Source organism: Trachurus trachurus (assembly GCF_905171665.1).
Source record: "Trachurus trachurus genome assembly, chromosome: 11".
NCBI classification, from domain to species: Eukaryota; Metazoa; Chordata; class Actinopteri; order Carangiformes; family Carangidae; genus Trachurus; species Trachurus trachurus.
In genome coordinates, this window is record NC_139904.1 from 6121220 (window position 1) to 6143127 (window position 21908).

A 21908-nucleotide genomic window follows, 5' to 3' on the forward strand; every position below is an offset into this window, starting at 1 on the left:
CTGGCTTAGCAGGGCAGCACTGGTATAAGTTATTTATAATGAGAAACATTGTACAAAACTAAACTTGAACAGCAAATCAGCAGCAGCAGTGAACACATAAAATCATCCTTTAAAATACAGATAGTGAACCTCCATGGTGGACGACAGTTTGGGATAAATGGTATACTGTAAACGTCCATTTTTGAAGTCGGCTTTCAAACAAGGTCGAATGGAAAAAAAAACACAGAGGGCAAACGGTGTCGGCACAGCTCCCTCAGACATCAGCACTTGACCCGTACTATCCAGCGGTCGCTCTCCGACCTCATTTATCCGAACATCCCTGTTTCCCAGCCGGCACATTTGCTGAATTAACCTCTGCTGAACTGAGTCATGGAGTGTATTTGCCGAGCGCATGCAGGAACCTCAGGGCGGCTGAACAAGAGCTGACTGCGGCGCCGGTAGGGAGATCATGCAGGGACTGTATTTATCAAGAGTGTCAGAGCTGGAAAATCCCCACAGATGAACACTCACTCCTGATATTAGGCGATGAAGAGCACATTCTGTGAAGCGTCGTAGCATCTTCTTATCTGCTGCAGGGCTCGGGAGGACGCGGCAGCCGGGGCCTCATTTACATGGTTAATTACCGCACAGACCATAAAAAATGTTCAACTTTTGATTTGAAGTTACCTTAAATGTCCCGCTCGCACAAGAAAAAACACACACTCTGTTACCGACTCTGCATAAAAAGGCTCAGTTTCTCTAAACTGCTAATTGTGCATGAAGTGTCTTATTGCTTCAAGCAGAACAAAGTGAATCATTTCTCTGCTCAACCTGATTTAATAAGAGCCGGTTTAATTTCTTGATATTTTTAGGCGGATGAATACGTTGCATAACATCATTTTGAAATAATCCATACCACAGCTTCCACACGTGTGTAAAACACCTGCTTCTACTGTAGATCCGTGCACCGTGCAAAGCATTAGAGACAAACTGTAGGAGAAGTGTCAGCCAGAAGGTAAATGTTTGATGAATGTTGTTGGTGTTTCACTTAAACATCAAATCAAATCCTGTTGAGTTTGTTTTATTAGTGGTGTATTTGTGCTTCAGAGGCAGTGGAAGGCTCGTTGGGCTGTTTGATTGTTGTTGTTGTGTTGTTGCAGCCAGCCAAGCTTTTGAACATCTCATTCCTCGAGGTCTATGAAGTTGTTGCGTTACATGATGCAACGATACCGCAAGTCGTTTTTTTTCTTTTTGTTTTACATTTGTTTGTTCTTGGAGCCAAAGCGTGAACAGGGAGGTGTACAGTATAGTACAGTGTGAATCGGCCAAGAAAAGCAGTAAGGAGTACAGTTTTTAATCAACCTGACAAAGGAGAGGGTGGAAACCACAACACAAAGCTGAATCCCATTTCAGTGCAGTTCAAAAAGGCGCAATAAGAGTTTTACAACCCTACTGTACAACACAGGAGATAATCACTCGGGGTGGGGGGGGAGGGGGGATTGACAGGGTTGTTAATCGATTAAAATGATTTAGGCCGTCCTTCATGAGGGAGCCGGCCTTAAAGCTGACTTCCTGCTCTCCACTGCTGCAATAAATGACTGCAGGACAAGTAAATGACACCGAGGACCGAGGCTTTGATACTGTGATGATATATAATATGGGACCTTTAACAGTCATTTTCATGAAGATGCTTTACATTCACTTAAAAGAGTAGTTCACCAGTTCAATACTCTGGAGTAGTTTTTTATTCCTCAAAGTGCAGCTGGAGACCCGGGAGGTCAGTTCCTAGTCCAACCAAAACTTTATATGAGACTAACAGGGCCCGACACAGAAACGTCCATAAAACTACACAAAAACCATTTAATATTCCTCCAGACTGCTCGTCCACTGCAATCCAAGTGTCCTGAAGGGAAATAGTCCAGAGTTTACTGGAAACGATGTAATTTAGGACATTTTTACAGCCTAAACAGTCCTGTATTGAATTTGCCTGGTGCGCGCTCTCACGTTCACGCGACGCACACGGACGTGACCTGACTTGCCTCGCCTCAATGACGTTGTTTCGGGTGAACTCTGGACTATATCCCTTCAGGACACTGGATTGCTGCGGACGAGCAGTAAGGAGGAATATTTCAAGGTTTTTGTGTAGTTTTATGGACCTTTTTGTGTCCGGCACGAATGCGAGAGTGTGCCCCAGGCAAATTCAATACAGGACTGTTTAGGCTGTAAAAATGTCCTAAATGACGTCATTTCGAGTAAACTCTGGACTATCTCCCTTCAGAACACTTGGATTGCAGTGGACGAGCAGTGTGGAGGAATATAACATAGTTCTTGTGTAGTTTTATGGACGTTTTTGTGTCGGGCCCTATTGACTTTCATATAAAGTTTTCATTGGACTACGAACCGGCCTCCCGGGTCTCCAGATGCACTTTGAGGAATAAAAAACTACTCTGGAGTATTCATCAGCATGAGGGTTAGTCAATAATGACTGAATTTCATTTTTTTGGTGAACTATTCCTTTAAGACGTTTCTGTTTAATTTCTGTTGAAAACATTGATAATTTAACCCTCAGCTACTGAAACATCACACACACTGAGCCAGGTGGTAATACGACTAAGAGAGTAATGAGGATCCAGTGTTCAATGATCACATGCTATCAGCAGAGATCAGACATTATCTGAGACGTATATTAAACTGAGGGAGTTTATCTGCTCACTACATCACCTTATTAAAGCTGCAGTGTATGCAGGATTTTTAAAATTGGTAAAAAATGAGAAAGTTTAATCCCCATAATGCGCCATTTTGGGAGTATGCTAATTTGTCACAATCTCTGCTATTGCCCCACTTTTCCAGGGTAAATCCTGAGCTCATGCAGTCGAGCGACCTTGGGCTGTTGAAACTGTCCAGGTCTCCACAGTCAAATCCATGTTTCCATAATTAAAGCAGAATTTATTTAAATGCAGCACTTCAAACCTAGAGCCTAGAGCAACCTCTTGAGGTCAGCGGGGACCATATTGATTAAATAAAACATTTAATCAAACTTTGTTTTCTTTTGGTTCACTTAACACCGTTAGCTGTCTGCTCAGATGGAAATAAGCTCGTAGCTAAATCTTAAATCTTTTTTTAATGTTAATGTTTTTTACCTGCCCCCTGATAAAACCAATAACAATACAATGAACCACTTAGGTTGTAATAATGATTCCACTTTAAGCAGGAGTTCATGCCGACCCCTTCACTGATGCTTCTCTGTCCATAAACTGGTTGCTGGGTGTTGTTTCAAAAATGTTGGAGGAAGCTTCTTAAAGGGATAGTTCCCCCAAAATTGAAATTTCTACTCACCCTCATGTCGACTAAGGGCTGGGAGAAGTTTCAGAGTCCTCCGTGGCTTCTCTGAGTTACAGGGGGTCTCGGCGTAGCAGTGCATGTCAATATAACAGTTGCAAATGGATACCAACTGTCTTCGTAACAAAAAGACACACCAAAAATCATCCAAATACCTCCATGCTGCTCGTATGTAATGTCCGTCTTGTATTGAAGCCCCAAAATGCGAAATTGTCCCGAAAAAAAAAATCAATAAGTCTATTTTTCAAGCTTGTTTGTAGCGGAAGCTCCTCTTCCCAGTTCGTCCAAATTTGATGAACCGGGAAGAGGACTTTCGAGGAGCTTCCGCTACAAAACAAGCTTGAAATATAGACTTATTTAATTTTTTTCGGGACAATTTCACATTTCGGGGCTTCAATACAAGACGGACATTACATACGAGCAGCATGGAGGTATTTGGATGTTTTTTGGTGTGTCTTTTTGTTACGAAGACAGTTGGTATCCATTTGCAACCGTTATATTGACATGCACTGCTACGCCGAGACCCCCTGTAACTCAGAGAAGCCATGGAGGACTCTGAAACTTCTCCCAGCCCTTAGTCGACATGAGGGTGAGTAGATAATGAGTGAAATTTAAATTTTGGGTGAACTATCCCTTTAAAAAAACGACAACCACGACCGCTTCTCATTCAAGCCGATCATATTTACTGATTTAAATACGTAAACACTGTTACACGGAAGAAAAACAACAACGGCGACATAGCAACCATAAGATCATTTTGTAGCAACTTAACGTATAAACGCTACACTAACGGAAGACAACACAACACAGTTCTATTTCAAAATAACAGCATTTGTTACCTATTACCCTAAGTGTCAGAGAAAAATATTTACAACACTGGGTCTCCACTTGTTATTATCAGTGGCTGTGTTTTCATTGGGATTCCTTGGCAGCAGCTCTCAGTCCTTCCACCTTTACCGCTGACATTTCAGTGTTGGATGAGAGCTGTAACTTCTTAGCATTCAGGGAAACCACAAGGTTAAATATTAGTCGTGTTGGTACTTAAAGATCCTTGACTCGTCTCCAGATGAGAGACGTCGTTTGGAAGCAGAACAGAAACCAGGACGGTCTGACCAAAATAAATAATGACTCAACAGAAGCAGACAGAAAGTCCAGACAGGAGGAGACTCGGTAATCATCATTTGAAAAACTACAGTCGTAAAATAGAATTTTTCCCTCAATACTGAAGGTTATAAAAGGAAAAAAAAAGATGAACAAACGCCAAATTTCTCACTAACGTGCTGCCGGTGGAGCTCGTCTATCAGTCTATATCAACACAGCCGTAATCTGATTCTTAACAAACAACAAACAATACTTCCTTCCTGTCTAATATAAGAGGAAAGATTGAACTCACTGCTGATTTTATAGAAGTTCTTCTGCTTAACCCACCTGTTGTCCTCCTGGGTCCAGGAAGGAAGGACGAAGGGAAAGAAGGAAGGAAGGCAGGCAGGAAGGATGAAGGGGACGAAGGGAAAGAAGGAAGGAAGGACAAAGGGAAAGAAGGAAGGAAGGCAGGAAGCACGAAGGAAGGAAGGGAAAAAGGATTGTGGAAAGAAGATTGGGCCAGTTAGATCAAAAGAGAAAGGAAGAAGAAGTAAGGACGAGGGGAACGAAGGAAGGACGGACGGAAGGAAGTGAAAAGGGAAGGAACATATTAGGTCAAGGAAGGAAGCAGAAGGATGGGCGAAGGGAAAGATGGAAGGAAGGACGGACGAAGGGAAAGAAGGAAGGAAGGAAGGAAGGAGGCAGGAAGGACGAAGGGAAAGAAGAAAGTAAAGGAAGGAAGGACAAAGGGAAGGAAGGAAGGAAGGAAGGAAGGAAGGAAGGAAGGAAGGAAGGGGAAAAGGATTGTGGAAAGAAGGGAGGGAAAAGGAAGGGAAAAAAGAAAGATGGTGGGAGGCAACAGATTGGGCCAATTAGATCAAAAGAGGAAGGAAGAAGAAGTAAGGACGAAGGGAAAGAAGGAAGGAAGGATGGAAGGAAGGGAAAAATGGAGGGAAGGAACAGATTAGGTCAAGGAAGGAAGCAGAAGGATGGGCGAAGGGAAAGATGGGAGGAAGGAAGGAAGGAAGGAATGGAAAAATGATTGTGGAAAGAAGGAAGGGAGAAAGGAAGGAAAGAAGGAAGGATGTAGGAAGGGAACAGATTGGGTCAATTTGACCCAGAAGGACAAAAGGAGCAATTACAACAGAGAGCAAGGCCGAATTCCGATTCTCCCCTTAGCCCTAGCCCTTGGCCCTAACCCTTCGTTTTGCGCGTTCACGTGAAGTGGTAGGGGTGTCCCAATTCTGGTTCAGACGAGGGTTAGGGGGAAGGGGTAGGGCTATCTCGCCCTCGAAACGGAGATTTTTCAGGGGCACACTACGGACCGAGGGCTATGGCAAGTTTCCCAGAATGCATCTTGCGGCAACCGGCAGCTGATTTATTTCTCACTGTAGCGCTGTTATTACGTCATTTTGTTAAGTTTTAATATTTTTTCATGCGAGAAAGTAGCTGTTTAGATCCGCAATGTGCGGCCGGTTTATCCACATGAGGCTGTTTAGACGTTTGCTCCGATGTTTTTGGGAGAAGTGAAGCTCCACGGTGGAGCCTCCACCTGTGGAGCAGATCAGCGGCTCGTCACGGAGACACCACCCCGTCCGGAGAGCTCGTCAGCCGGCCAACCTCCCGACCTCGTCCCGGTAGAAAAGACGACCGCTAATTAACTTACCCGCAGGGTTTTAAAGGTTTACCGCCGCGTAGTTACATTCTTTTTAGGAGATAAATGCTCGTCTCATTGATGAAATGTAACAATTGTCGCATTAATTTGTTTGAATTAAAAATGAAGCTTCATGTGTTTTGGACACAGAAGCAGCACTGCCTGGGGGATCTGTAGCCTATACAGAAATCACCACATTTACATCAATAAATAAATGTTTTACAATTAACCGATCATACTTCATTACATTTTATTTTAATTTATTAAGTTAACGTGGTTCTGAATAGAGGATTTGTGGCAAAAGCTTGTCACGTCTGCTTATGTGAAAGCCAGCAGAGACGACTGATGACGTATGTGATTGTTGAAGTGGTGTCCCAATTCGTAGGGGTTGACTTTCAACCCTACTCCTTGTAGCTCCGTTTCAAGGGCAAGGGTAAGGGCTAGGGGTAGGGGTAGGGATGAAAAATAGAATCGGAATTGGGCCCAAAACTCCATACAGTCTCTTTTTCACCATAGATTTGTGTTACTACCGGTATATGATGTTAATACCGGTGATTGATCGACAAAATGCATCGCCTGTAAAGCAGCTTGTTTGTGTCTGATTTGATTTCATAGTAGCGGTACACTAGGGAAGTCTGTGAAGTTTCAGAATTTAAAAGAAAAATTCATAGCGTTTCAATAACTTTATTTTGAATTCATGTTTAAAAACAAACGGTTGTTCTAGTGGTGCCAACTAATTTGAATTTACTCAAAATTGCACACGGCCTTGTGTTTCTGGCAACAAAGTAATGCCTGTGACTGAGTGATGATAGTTTCCTCCATTGGCTGTCGCTGTCTCAAAAATGAACTAGCACAAACAGTTACTATTATGGGATGTTTACAGCTGCAGCACTTAGATTTCTGGGGGGGGGGGGCAAACCCTAAGCTACTTAAGAGGAGAACCACCAGCGCAGCTCCGCGTCCTCTGTTCACCTCCGTCAAGTCTGTTTCAGAGGAAACGGGGAAAAAAAACATGTAAATGAGAGTGAATCTTTTATTGTGAATCCATCTGTATTAAAACACTGTATAGTGTTGACAAAGTACAGAGAGCAGGAGATAAAGGGCAGAAACATGAACTGAGATTGCACTGAATGACGTTAAGGCTGTTTATGAATGAATGCACCAGCAGACGACTGGAGCAGCGGTTCAGCTCATTCCCAGTCGGTACAGTTCAGTTTTCTATTCTCATCATCGCTGAGATTTTGGTCTTTGTATGAAATAACTCCTCCGGTGCTCAGACTGTGGAGAGCTCTACCTCTGCAGCAGTGATACTATGTGTTTGTGATGAACAAAAGACGAGCTGTGTTGCAACGAGACAGACAGAAGAACATCGAGAAAATCAAATATTCCTTTGAAAGTCGCGGACGCTCCGAAGCAGATGGTGGATGATTTGGGATAATTAATGTCAGACTATTGACGGGAGGTGGGTAGCGGATCAAATTATCGATTCCACTGAGCATTTTTGGAAGCAGTGACTGGAAATGCAATGATTAGTGATGATTTTGAGAGTAATGCACAATCACTCATTGATTCCTCCAGGTAGTATCCTATCCCCTCCACCAAATAACTGGAGTCCACCGAGCAGCATATCGATTTTAATGGAAATATTAAAGATTAATTGAGATTTTCTTTGAGATGGAGAATTTCCAGTAAATATTACATGTAAAATTATATAGAACCTATTCAGTTTCAAAAAAATTTGATTTAATATTTGAGTCTCATAACATTTTGATAAATATCTGGAGGTCTGTCTGAGCTCCATGGCAACTGAGAACTACAAAATACCAAATCAAATCCTGCCCTGTTCCTGTCTTCTGCTGGGCTGGCAATCCAGGGATTCAGTCCTTGTCCAGGCTGTTTGTGTGTATGTGTGTGTGTGTGTGTGTGTGTGTGTGTGTGTGTGGCCTTTGTTATACAGCATCTGTGGGGTCCAATGAAAACCCAAGAAGTTTAGATGACTGTTCATATCTTTATATCTGGGTTTAAAGTCAGGATTAAACACTTTATTTACATCTGGGCAGAGGTGGGTCCCATTAAGACGTTTAGGATTTATCTGTGTGTGTGTTTTGTTTAGTTTTTGTATATTAATGGGGTCCAATAACTGAGATATTGCCATATTTGAAAGGTTTGAGCCTTACGATGACCGAAACACTGGACTCTACAACTTTAAATGACAGATTGAGGGTTTAAACTTTGGTTTATTATCAGGATTAGAATTAGGTTCTGTTTATGTAGATCATAGTTCCCCACAAATATAGTAAGACAAGGATGTGTGTGTGCATCTGTGTGTGTGTTTTGTATAGTTTTTGTATATTAATGGGGTCCAATAAATGAGATATTGATATATTTGAAAGGTTTGAGCCTTATGAGGACCGAAACACTGGACTCCAAACTTTGGTTTATTATCAGGATTAGAATTAGGTTCTGTTTATTTAGATCATAGGTCCCCACAAAGACAAAGATGTGTGTGTGCATCTGTGTGTGTGTATGTGTGCTTGCATGCATATGAATGCGAGTCCTTTTGTCTTTAAAGTGCGTCAGATAGCATTTACCTCAGTTAATGCAAAACGTGTAAGGGGGTGAACTGGAGGACAAATGAGCATAGCAGAGGAAATTATCATGCCGTCCTATAATGAACTATTGGATCCACCTATTATTATTATTTATGCAGAGAGAGAGAGAGAGGGAGAGAAAGTGCATAAATGATGGAGCGAGTGAGTCTGGTCCAAAGTGCCAGGTGCTGCAGATTTCCATCACTCTCTAGTTTGTGTCTCTAGTTGTTGTGTTAATGTGCTGAAGTGGCCAAAATGAATAATTATGAATAATAATCTGGATGAGTACCAGTTTCACCTACTTTTGTTTTTTGTGCCTGTGTTTCACATAATATGTTTTTGTGCATCTATTGTATGTATCTATGTCCTTTTTTGTGTTTTTACCTAAACCTTGTGACGTTGTGGGGTCCGTCTTTGTCCACGCTGCATTACGGGGACTCAACCCCCAAGTGAGGACGGAAATAAGCTGGGTCCAGTTTTAACATCTGTTTGGACGAGATTAGTTGTTGTTGTAATTATTTACACCACCTCACTGCCAGGTGGAGCTACCTGGAGGGTTTCTGACCCGATCAACAAAACCATCCCGCTGATATATGAACTGTTAACACTGAGGAATAAGAAAAGCTAATACATCATCATTCTGAACAGACGCTGGCAACGGCAATGGGAGGAATTTGTTATACAATAATATAAAAAATTACTAAATATTTAACACCACGGCTAGAAAATACCGTCGTAATACCTCACACATTTTGCTGTGTTGTGTTTGCACATCCATCCAGTGGCATCCTCCATCCGTCAACGCGAGCAGCCGATCTGTTTGCACAAGTAGGTCACCGTGACACTGTCAACCGTCTTAGTCTTAGTGTTAGTTTGCATTTAAAAAACACTGTGTCGCAGCAGGAGAATATTCAGCTGAGTTAACATGAACACACTGCTCGGTATTATACAGCAGAGCCACACACACACACACACACACACACACACAAACATCTCAGTGTTTGTGTTGGGAAACATCCGGTGACTGCACAGGACGGAGCGTGAGATTAGATGCTTGAGTTAACAAAGGAGTCGCACAGTGATAATCTACAGTAAATAGACAGATGGGCTCAGACACCTGTGGTCTTCATGTAACACACTGATGGGAGGTGTCAGGAACCTGTTATTCTCTGATGTGTAGTGTCGCTTGTCGCTGTTGTTGTTGTTGGGTGTGGATATAGGAATCCCCCGGTGGAGACGATATGACCCAACACACAAAAAGAAGAATAACAGGTGACTGAGTGTTATCTGCAGTGGATAAAACTCTCACCTGAACAGGACGTCAAAGTCGTAATCCACTGAACGTTTACCGGACCAAACTTCGAAAACAATCTATTTCTTTTTTTTGCGGTTTCTTGTCGGAGGGAAATTAAAGAGTGTTGTTTTATCTGCTGCAGGAAGCTAGTTGTTAAGCACATTCTGTGACAAACTGTAAACTGTTTTCTTGTCTGTAACAACATCTATTGCACGTCTGTCCGTCCTGGGTGAGGGATCCCTCCTCTGTTGCTCACCCTGAGGTTTCTCCTGTTTTTCCCTGTTAAAAGGGTTTTCCATGGAGTTTTTCCTCAGTCGATGTGAGGGTCTAAGGACAGAGGATGTTGCTACGATGCCATGTAAAGCCCTTTGAGACAAACTGTTTGTAAAAACGGGCTATACAAATAAAATTGCCTTGCCTTGCCTTGCCTTCTCAGTAAGTATGGATTTGTCCATTTGAAAGTGTCAGCGTTTAAACTAGACTGAATTTGGTTTTAGGATACCTATGAGACGATTTCTCAAACCTTAAAGGCATAGTTGAACATTTTGGCAAATTGGCCCATTGCCATAATCCCTATAGTCATAGCAGTAGGTTTGTTACCTTTAATTGTTGGTGCAAGCTATTTTTAGAACGGCGGAGCAGAGCCGTGAGCTGCTCAGAGCTACGCTACGGAGGCTAATGGGATTTCTTGGTTTCCCTCATCAAACTCATCAAATACACAATCCAACAACTCCAAAACGCTCTGGTGGACAAGTTGTGACCTGCACATTCACCACACTATGAGATAATAACACAACGTTACCAGACAGAGTTGTTTTAGAGGGAAATTCAGAGACTGCTTGTCGAAAAACTGCCCCCAACAGGAACGCACATCAGCGGTTTTGCATGAATTTACCTCTAAAACAACTCTGTCTGGTAACGTTGTGTTATTATCTCATAGCGTGGTGAATGTGCAGGTCACAACTTGTCCACCAGAGCGTTGTGGAGTTGTTGGATTGTGTCTTTGATGAGTTTGATGAGGGAAACCAAGAAATCCCATGAGCCTCCGTAGCGTACCTCTTAAACAGCTCGCGGCTCTGCTCCGCCGTTCTAAAAATTGCTTGCACCGACAATTTAAGGTAATGAACCTACTGCTATGACTATAGGGATTATGGCAATGGGCCAATTTGCCAAAATGTTGAACTATCCCTTTAACCGTTTATTAAAAAGACATAAGTTTCAGCACATATATAAGTCCATTATAACCCTCCGAACACACACACACTTCACGATTCGTCCAAACCATGAGACCACAGAGAATGAATGTGGAGGACGGTTCTGGACGTCCTCTGTTCTGCTGCATAAAAACAATATGGATGAAAATCTGTTGCAATCAAAACTACATCATTCACACCCGGTTGGTGACGCTTCCTTATCTGTTCGCTTTTATCAGCTGTGTTTGATTTGAATTCAAGATTTGGAAAAGCTCTGAGTGGATAAGGAGCAGTAAAATAATGGATCTGAGGATTATTTGGACAAATAATCAATTGCAGCAGAAATCAGGTCCAAAATCCTGCCTAGACTCATCCAGTGTGTAATCAGCCTTACACAAAAAATGTCCAGCTGCATTGTGTTTTCATGTCGTCAGGCTCATTTCAGTGATTGTGATGTTTTAGTAACAGCTTAAAGCAGAAGTAAGCGGAGTATTTGTATTAATATAAGTCTTAAATAGTTATATCTTCCGACGACAATCACTTCTATAGAGTGTTTGGTCTGAAACACGGGTCTGTCAGTCACTCTGCTCTGCTGTGAGCCGAGGAGAAAACTTTCCTAGTATCCTACAACCTTTATCCAATGAGGAGAGAGAACGGCATAAAGGGGCGGTCCTCTCTGTGTGTGCAGCCAAGGGATGCGCGTGATTGTGGTGACGTAGGGACGAGGGCGGGGACTGCTAACTCCATCGGCTGACAAGAAGTTAGCCAAAACGACCGGATCGCTCAAACATTCACATGAACTCAAGGATGAATTAAGCAGACATGAGGTCATATGTGTGTGTGTGTGTGTGTGTGTGTTTGTGTGTTTTCCAGGTGGGCTGGTGGGAGAACGGACACCTGCGTCTGCGGTACCACCCCTGGTCTCGGTACGGCTCCTTCCTGAAGCCTCTGGACGACTCGCAGCACCTGAGGGTGGTCACGCTGGAGGAGAGGCCCTTCGTCATCGTGGAGCCTGCAGACCCCGGGACCAGCTCCTGCATCCGGGACTCGGTTCCCTGTCGCATGCCCGTCAACTCCAGGTAACACCACCACTACCAGCACCACCACCTCCACCAGGGGCCTCATTTATCATTTTTCCCCTGTGCATTTACACTAGTTTGCTCCTAGAATTATTCTTCTTTCTGCTCTGTTTCATTTAGATTTGGGAGTTTTTTGTTTTTATTGTAGCCTGTCAATGCAAGATGATTTTTCTGACTGATATTACCGTGTATCTCGCTTTCAGAGAAATTCCGCTTCTTTCTCCGCTCGTCCGTTGTCTTCACCGTCTTCCACTGACATCATTCCACACGTTTCCTGAGTGCACATGGCTACTTAATATGCACGTGCTGATTTGCATTGACCATATATGGTTGTGTTGGGCCGTTTAGCAGGCGGGATATGAGGCGTGTTCACATCCGCACTTTTCTTGGGTCCGGTGTGATTTATCAATGGAAATTGCGGACAGTTGTGTGTACGCACAGTTTGATAGATCTGAAAAGGGTGTAAATATTTTCGGTGTACGCCATTTTTTGGCTTTCCGTCGTACATCAAAATTTAGTAGCACTTTTACACCCTGTTTGATAAATGAGGCCCCAGGACTGACTGACAGCTCCTCATTTATGCACGTATAAAAAGAAAAAACAGCTTTAATGGATCTAATTTTTATCCATCCAACAGGCTGCCCAAACATTGATGATTGAATATAATGGTTGCTATCAGAAACAGAAAATGTTTCTGCAGAGCTCCATTTTGGCCGCGCTCTTGTGGTATTAGAAATTAGTAGTTTCTGCACAATAGTTTCCAACCTTCTTGGCTTTTAACGACAGTCAAACTGCCCATTACGGCTGTTACATACGGCCAAATGCCACTTTGTTCATCACAGCAGCGAACAGTCAATTTTCTGGTTTGTTCTGGTTTGTTCTGACTCGTTGAGAGCAGCTGACAAGAGGGTAGTAATGAATATATTACTAAAGGAAAAACAACTGCTCTGAAAATAAGTGTAAATGGAGTTTAAGTGTGTTTTTTTTTGTTTTTTTTTGTGAGAACAGGACGACCTGCAGTTTATTATGACCACGAGCAGGAGGAACAGAATGATATAGATGTTGCATTTCTTTCTGTCTGAGAATGGACCAAAACACTTTAACACACAACAGGAGTCTATATATAGTATATATATATATATATATATATATATATATATATATATATATATATATATATATATATATATATAACCAGTGATTTCCAACCTCCACGTCTCCTGCTGGTTCTTCCTCTAAATCCTTATCACTCTATAAACCTCAGTGGAAAGTAGAAAACAGAGTTTCAAGTTCAACAAAGTGGTTTTTACCAGAGTCCAAACCGAACCCATGAAACCAGGAGGAGCTGCGGCTCTGATCTCATGAAGGAATTGAGACGTCCGGCCGAGCGTCAGTGAACAAGCCCGTAAATCTTTACCATCTCCGTGAGCTGTGTTACAGGGGCGGAGGAGCTTAAAGGAGACAGAGACTTTCCCTCCGGGATCGATAGATTAAAACATCACAAAATAATCTAATTATCCCGGGGAGAAGATAACGTTTCCTCACAGCAGCTGGAGATGCATTAAAAAAAAGTCACATGGTACCACATCAAAGCGTGCAATTACGAGCAAGCATCATTTTGTTTTTTTTGTTCTTATAACCATAATGGAAATGGTTGAAACTGTGCAGCAACATCAGGTTAATTATCTTTTAATCAATCCAGATAAGAAACAGGGAGAATAAGTTTCACACCAAATCAATAGAGTTTTTAAAGATGGAGCAACAGATCGCTGCTGCGTCTGAACCACAGCTGCAGCCATGAAATGATTTAAAGGGATATTTCACCCAAAATTCTAATTTTCACTCATTTTCTACTCACCCTCTTGTCGACTAAGGGTTGGGAGAAGTTTCAGAGTCCTCTGTGCCTTCTTGGAGTTACAGCAGGGCTCCGTGCAGCACTGCACTGCCATATGACGGTAGCGAACGGGGCTCACTTTTCTTCGTCCAAAAAGACACACCAAAAAACATCCAAATACCTCCATAGTGCTCGTCTGTAATGTCCCTCTTGTATTCTAAATCTTGTGCGATTTGCACGGACACAGGCAGAGCAGTGAACTGAGACACTGGGAGCTTCCGCTACAAACAAGCTTAAAACATAGACTTATTTAATTTTTTTCAGAACAATTTGTCATGTTGGGGCTTCAATACAAGAGGGACATTACAGACGAGCAGTATGGAGGTATTTGAATGTTTTTTGATGTGTCTTTTTGGACAAAGAAAAGTGAGCCCCATTCACAACCATTATATGGACAAATACTGCTGCGCGGACCCCCCCGTAACTCAGAGAAGGCACAGAGGACTCTGAAAATTCTCACAGCCCTTAGTCGACATGAGGGTGAGTAGATGATGAGTGAAATTTAAATTTTTGGTGACCTATCCCTTTAACTTTGATCATCATGACATCAGGCAGGATCCTTTATGATCAGTGTTTCTCCTGGTTTATGTACAAGTTTCAATACAGGCAGCAACAGACAGTCAGTAAGTGTGTGTGCGTGTGCGTGTGCGTGTGCGTGTGTGTGTGTGTGTGTGTGTGTGTGTTCTGGCCTCCTGCTTTATCCCAGATAAGCTTCCTTCCAGCCAACACATGACCTGGCCAATGGGAAGATAACGACTTCATCCTCCATCAATTTTATTGGCTGAGAGAGAAGTTTCCTCTCGTTGTTAGTGAATCGTCTTTGACCCTGTTTTTTTTTTTTTTTTTTTACTCGTCTCGTTCTCTGTCCTGAATAATGTATATTTTATGTCTCACTCTGTAAAAGATTTGCTGTGTTTACACCTCAGTTCTCGCCGCAGCGGCCGAGAGACTTGATGCTGTTATTTCCTCCTGTTGTCACCACCAAGGTCACGAGTCGTTTGCTCAGTGCTCATTAAAATAAAAGCACAGATAATCACCAGGGCGCTGGAGACACTTGAACTCCACTTCACTGTTTTTTTTTAATCTAACTTTTATCCTGAACTTATTTCTTACAAGTCACGTAAAGCACTTGGGCCACTGCATACTAAAACTTACTGAGCTGCTGGGCTTTGAAATTATCATTTAAAAATGGTGAATAATTCAACTAATAAAGAATTAGGTATAAATCTGTCGTTGGGAAAAAGTAAGTTACCAAAGTCATAAATATAATCGGTAGTAATTTTAAAACTAAACCAACCAACGAGCTGTTTTAATGTGTTACAGTGAATGAATCAAAAGTAAAAGCATCAAGCTATAGTGAGCATATTGTAGGTTTGAGCTGCTAAAGCCTCCAGAGATTTTCCTCAGCAGGTGATGAAGATCAAAACCAAAGTAAACTGGATAATAATTATTGTAAAGATGAAATAAAAATGGCTTCAAGTGACTATTGATTTGTAAATAAGCACTTGTTAGCTACAGTATATCCACAGTTATAATCTAAAAGCAGGTCCGGTCCATACTGTGTTTATCTCTTGTTCTACTGTTCCTCTGCTACTTCTCCATCTGTCGTCACATAAATGAGATTTGAAGTCTGTTAATTAGCTGTTTTCATCTGTTTTCTAGAAACAACATTGCATCTGAACTGTGCAGAGCGCATCGTCATGCTAACTGTTTTCAAACCCACGACTGATACTTTGTGCACATCTGTTAAATATAGGATGGAATAACTTAGCAACTATACAGGCCAGTTTTAGAAACCCTGTAGCGCCGCATCATGTGATAATGTAATTCATTTCCACCACATGCTGTAATAATGACACAATTTGTAATAATCTACCACATATTGTTATAATTTTTTTTAACGCAATATGTAATAAAGTTTGCTGCATCTTGTTACAATGATTACAAAATGCAGCGTTATTACATAATGTGGCGCCACAAACTCTAACATTAATGGACCTAAGTGAATAATTATAGTCAACCCTAATTTGAAGTGAGGTGATGTTATTTTGATCGACACATTTATATACGGTACATGATGATAATCTTGTTTACATGCTTAATACGTCTAGGTTTTATGTATTTCATGTATATTTTATCGTACGCGGACCAGCGGATGTGCAGGAGAGGCTGCTGGTCTCCTGGCAGCTGATGGGAATCCAAGTGGAGGAATAAAATAACACCAATAAACATTTATTTTGCACATACAGGAGAGAATATATTAAATCACCACCATGAGAAATCCTGATATTAACTTGTATTTTCTTTCCATTTCCATTTCTGCGGTGGCAAAAAAAATCACAAAAACAAAAAACAGATTTCTCCATTCGACCCCACTTTGGCTGCAGTAAAAACAATTTACTAAATGTGAGTTGCACAGCGAGGTCGCAGCTGAGGGACCGACAAACAGCCACTTGAAGAGCTGCTGGAGGAGGCTGCAGCCACTTGACCGATAAGTCGTTTAAATGCACTCGGATTCCCATATGTGCGACCTGCTGCTGACGCTCTCTGTGGGAGGGAAGGAGGAGGGGTAGTAGGGGGGGCGAAGCTTCCACAGAGTTTTGACGAAGACGACGGCGTCCAGCAGCAACAAAATGGAGTTAGCTGGTGTTTTTTAATAATGCAGCACTTTTCCTCCTGAGCTGTCTGACCTGTCGAGCGTTTCCTCTCGGCTCAAACTGTCACTATCGATCCACTCACAGTCCCTCGCCAATAATTCATACCTTCCTCACCTCCGTCCGCGTGCGTCCTCTCCCTCTCCCTCTTCCTCTGTCTCTCCGGCGCTCATTTGTTTGTTTTTCTCACTTCCCCCAGCAACACTCTCCTTTTCAATCTCGACAACAGGACGAGCAGTCGATCCAGGTCAAAGCGCCCTTGATGAAACCTCCACAAAAAAACAAACAAAAAAAACAAACAAAAGAAAAAGCTGCTTCACCTCATCTGTTTGTCTTCTCTCACATTGTCTCCTCAGTTTGGTGGTGGACAGCACCGGGCCCATGAAGCACTGCTGCAAAGGCTTCTGCATCGACGTCCTGAAGCGTCTCGCCAAGATCGTGGGCTTCACCTACGACCTTTACCTGGTGACCAACGGCCGGCACGGGAAGAACATCGACGGGGAGTGGAACGGCATGGTCGGAGAGGTTAGGTTGTCACTTTTAATTTCAATAATATGCTTTAAGAATGCTTTGCATTTTTTGAATATTGACTAAGATTTCATGTAGATCTCTGTAGGTTTGATCCATTCAGTGATCATTTATCCAGATGGCTCCAGGTCAAGGTCAAAATGCTGCCTCCTCTGATTAACTCTGATTGATAAGATCCATGTTAATACTTAAAGGGATAGTTCAATGTTTTAGCAAATTGGCCCATTGCCTTAATCCCTATAGTCATAACAGTATAGTTTGTTACCTTTAATTGTCGGTGCAAGCTGTTTTTAGAACGGCGGAGCAGAGCCGCGAGCTGCTCAGAGCTACGCTACGGAGGCTCATGGGATTTCTTGGTTTCCCTCATCAAACTCATCAAATACACAATCCAACAACTCCAAAACGCTCTGGTGGACAAGTTGTGACCTGCACATTCACCACACTATGAGATAATAATGGAACAGAGTTGATTTCGAGGTAAATACAGAGACTGCTTACTGAAAAACTGTCCCTTACTGATGAGTTTGATGAGGGAAACCAAGAAATCCCATGAGCCTCCGTAGAGTAGCTCTGAGTAGCTCTGAGCAGCTCGCGGCTCTGCTCCGCCGTTCTAAAAATAGCTTGCAACGAACCTACTAAACTATAGGCAATGGGCCAATTTGCCAAAATGTTGAACTATCCCTTTAAGCAGTTTCCTATCACAATGTATTTATTGATATCTGCCACAAACACCTTAGGTTTGAGTTTTAAACCTTCACCAGCCGTCTTCAGACAGAGATCCCTGAGCTGAGTGAACGTAAACATCGACCCATTGAAACATCAAGAGAAAAACACCCAGACTGGTTTTCCAACCTGAGGTTTCTTTATTCTGTCTAAATATTTTGAATTACATGAAGTGTTTAGGTTCAGCCTTCACATATATCCAACCCAGAGTCGTACAGTAACAACACTTTTCAGTTCTGACTCGAAATTGATTTTTTATTCCAACAAAATTCTCTGCAGCATTTTGCAGACAGTGTTACAGAAACAACAACAAAACTCTCAGAGCGGTGAAAGAAACATTTTCTCCTCCTTTCGTGGAGCCTCCTTCATCACGGTTTGGATAAAAACTTCTTCATTTTTCTGAGGAGTATCGACTCATTTTTCCACTGTTGCTTCTTCTTCTTCCTGTGGAGTCAACAAATAAAATGAATCACACAGCGCCACTCTGCTGCTGCAGCACACATTGTGGTGGAAGGTGGAACTGCAGCTGGAATGACGGATACAAACTTTCACAGTGTTTACAATCGTCACGTAGGGAAAAGTCAGCATGAACCTGCGCTGCACATGTGTCCTGAAGATCCACCAGTAGATCCCCACTGTTGACTGTTTATATATTTCCTGCCAATGGCAACACAAATAAGAAAATATATCAAACAGTTAAATACCACGACAGAGTATTAGGGCCACATTGAGAAACTTCGAGAATAATGTCATTAATTTGCGATAATAAAGTCGTAAATTTAGGAGAATAAAGTTGTACATTTCCTACAAGAAAAAAGTCATAACATTACGAGAATAAAGTCTTAAATTTACAACTTTATTCTCGAAGTTTGTGATTTTTTTATTTGTCAATGTGGCCCTAATACTCCGTCGTAAAATTCTGATAACAATGTAAGTGAATTATCCAAATAAACAGATAGTAAGTGTACGTGGATTTAAAACAGTTGGGGGCCTTCTGTTATTGAAAGGGACGACGTTCCAGTTTTCCATTTACCGTAGCAATCACTGTAATTTAGAGACAATACATGTGTCTATTCCTTTATTGTGTCGTCCATAAGTAATATTTGGTGTTTTATAGATTTATTTTGTGCATTGACTCAGAAGCACAGAGACTTCTACACCTGTTAACATGCTGCATCCTGTTTATTTGACTTAAATGTGAGGAGATAGAAACTCCGCTGCTGCTGCTGCATCAGACGGGTGTTAATGTGCTTCACCTGGAAACGTGTGAAGCTGTTTTATGTTAAACCGTTTCCTCAAAGTCACAGCGGAGCCTGAACGTAGTGCAAATGGCCTCTCATGAAAGATTCATCTCCCCACTGAAGAACTCGCTGCAAACAAATAAACATCACAGTGACAGGTGAGAGATTAAACAAGAGTTTATAGAAGTGAGTGTGTGTTTAGTCGGACGACGACGCAGCGCGGAGACGCCGCTTCCTCTGGGAGTTCATTTACAAAGTTGAGTCAGAAACACAGCGTGACCCCCTTTTTTCTGTATGTGTGTCTTTTTAATTCTCTGTTTCCCATGTACAGTAGCACCAACATCATTTCTCTTATTCTGTTTTTTCTTTTTTCTTTTTTTTACCCGTTTTATTGTGTTTACAAAAAAAAAAAAACGGGGGTTTGATTGGAGAGAGAGCTCCCGTGAAATTCTTTTTATCCTGCCTGAAATCCTTAAAAAACGCGACCCAGTGAGAGAGGATTGGACCCGAATGGAAGAGGAAGAAGAGAGAAAATATGGAGCGAGGCTGTCAGGAAGATTAGTGCTGGGAAAACTGAGAGAGAGAGAAAGAGAGGACGACACACACGGCTCGTACATAACTGAGTGTGTGAGTGTGTGTGTGTGTGTGTGTGTGTTGGCAGATACTCGACTGTTTCCCTCATGCCAACCCCCCTCTGGTGGCTGCATTAATGAAGTTGGTTTAACACGGGGCTGGACAGGGGATGCAAATTATCACAGTGTGCACGTGACTCTGTCTGTGTGTGTGTGACTGTGTGTGTGTATGGTCCTGCACTGGCATCATAGTTTATGTTAAAGGGATAGTTCAACATTTTGGCAAATTGGCCCATAATCCCTATAGTCATAGCAGTAGGTTCGTTACCTTTAATTGTCGGTGCAAGCTATTTTTAGAACGGCGGAGCAGAGCCAGGAACTGCTCAGAGCTACGCTACGGAGGCTTATGGGATTTCTTGGTTTCCCTCTTCAAACTCATCAAATACACAATCCAACAACTCCAAAACGCTCTGGTGGACAAGTTGTGACCTGCACATTCACCACGCTATGAGATAATAACACAACGTTACCAGACAGACTTGTTTTAGAGGTAAATTCATGCAAAACTGCTGATGCGTGTTGCCTTCAGGGGCAGTTTTTCAGCAAGCAGTCTGTTTATTTACCTCTAAAACAACTCTGTCTGGTAACGTTCTGTTATTATCTCATAGTGTGGTGAACCGACAATTAAAGGTAACAAACCTACTGCTGTGACTATAGGGATTAGGGATTATGGCAATGGGCCAATTTGCCAAAATATTGAAGTATCCCTTTAAAAGGTGTATTTCCTGGTTCTCACTCCTCCTCAGTCTTCAGGTTCAGAAAACGTTTGTGTAGTGATGAGTGGTGGTGATGGTGTGTGTGTGTGTGTATGTGTGTGGAGACTGATCTGAGAGTGTTTGCAGCTTTACACGCCCGTTAGAAAACCATGGCGATGAGTGACGGCTGTGCAGGATCCTCGGCTCCTTCACAGGCGGCGGCGGTTTGATCCTACACACCTGTCAATGAGACTTTCTGTGGCAGCACCAGATGTCAGCCAGCGCGCCGACGGGATCCACAATGCATTGCAAATCCCTTTTTTTTAATTGTTTGATCGGAGGGAAGGATGCTGAACTCCTCACACACAGCGTGGAGACGAGGCGCTGACAGATGTGTGTGTGTGTGTGTGTGTGTGTGTGTGTGTGTGTGTGTGTGTGTGTGTGTGTTACAAGGTCAGTGTTGGGGCAGGATCAGAGATGAGAGACGGACTGTAGTTCTTTTTTAATGTTCGACCTTTCATGAACATCTGCAGCTACACAGATGTGGAGTCTCAGAGGTCACTGTCAGGTCCAGATGTAGCCAGGCGTCGGACATTATTACTTTTTTTTATGTTGATCGTTATACTTATTTTATTATTATGAAATATCTCATATATGGTAACACTTTATAATAATTACACACTATTAAGCATCAGTTAAGCATGAAATACTGACTTCATCATTTATAACACATGAATACTCATTAGTATGTAGTTTATAAATACAGTTAAAGATGTTTTACTCGGGGCGGTGCGTGGCGCAGTGGGTAGAGCGGCCGTCCCATGTAGAGGCTACAGTCCTCGCCGCAGGCGTCCCCGGTTCGAATCCCGCGTCGGGCAGACCTTTCCTGCATGTCATTCCCCCTCTCTCTGCCTCCCCATTTCCTGTCTATCTCTACTGTCATCCCTATCAAATAAAGGCAAAAAAGCCGAAAAATATACTTTAAAAAAAAAAAAAAAAAAAAAAAAGATGTTTTACTCATCATTGATAAGAACTGTATTTATAACCTACATACTAATGCGTATTCATGCGTTATAAATGAAGAATTCAGTATTTATTAATGCTTAACCGATGTTAACCTTAACCGAATAGTGTGTCCTTATTATAAAGTGTTACCCTCATACTCGCCTATTTTTGTTTGATTGAGTTACTTATATCCTCTACTGTATACTATATATACTTACTGTAGTAGGATTGTGGGTGGAATGAGGTGTTTTTATTACCTAAAGCACTTTGTGTTGCATTTTTTAATTGTATGAATGGGGCTGTAGAAATCTGAAGTGTAATGGT

At 42.2% G+C, this 21908-nt stretch overlaps 1 protein-coding gene across 1 annotated transcript in view; it reads left to right on the forward strand.

Annotated features, from left to right (window-relative positions):
* Positions 1–21908, forward strand: part of grin2da (glutamate receptor, ionotropic, N-methyl D-aspartate 2D, a) — a gene marked incomplete at both ends in the record, with an annotated part of 160155 nt that overhangs the window by 75603 nt on the left and 62644 nt on the right. Inside the window, 2 exons of the mRNA XM_083982355.1 lie at positions 12007–12212; positions 17117–17285. Of these exons, the coding sequence (XP_083838481.1) occupies positions 12007–12212; positions 17117–17285 (375 nt within the window). The remainder of the gene's footprint in view (positions 1–12006; positions 12213–17116; positions 17286–21908) is intronic.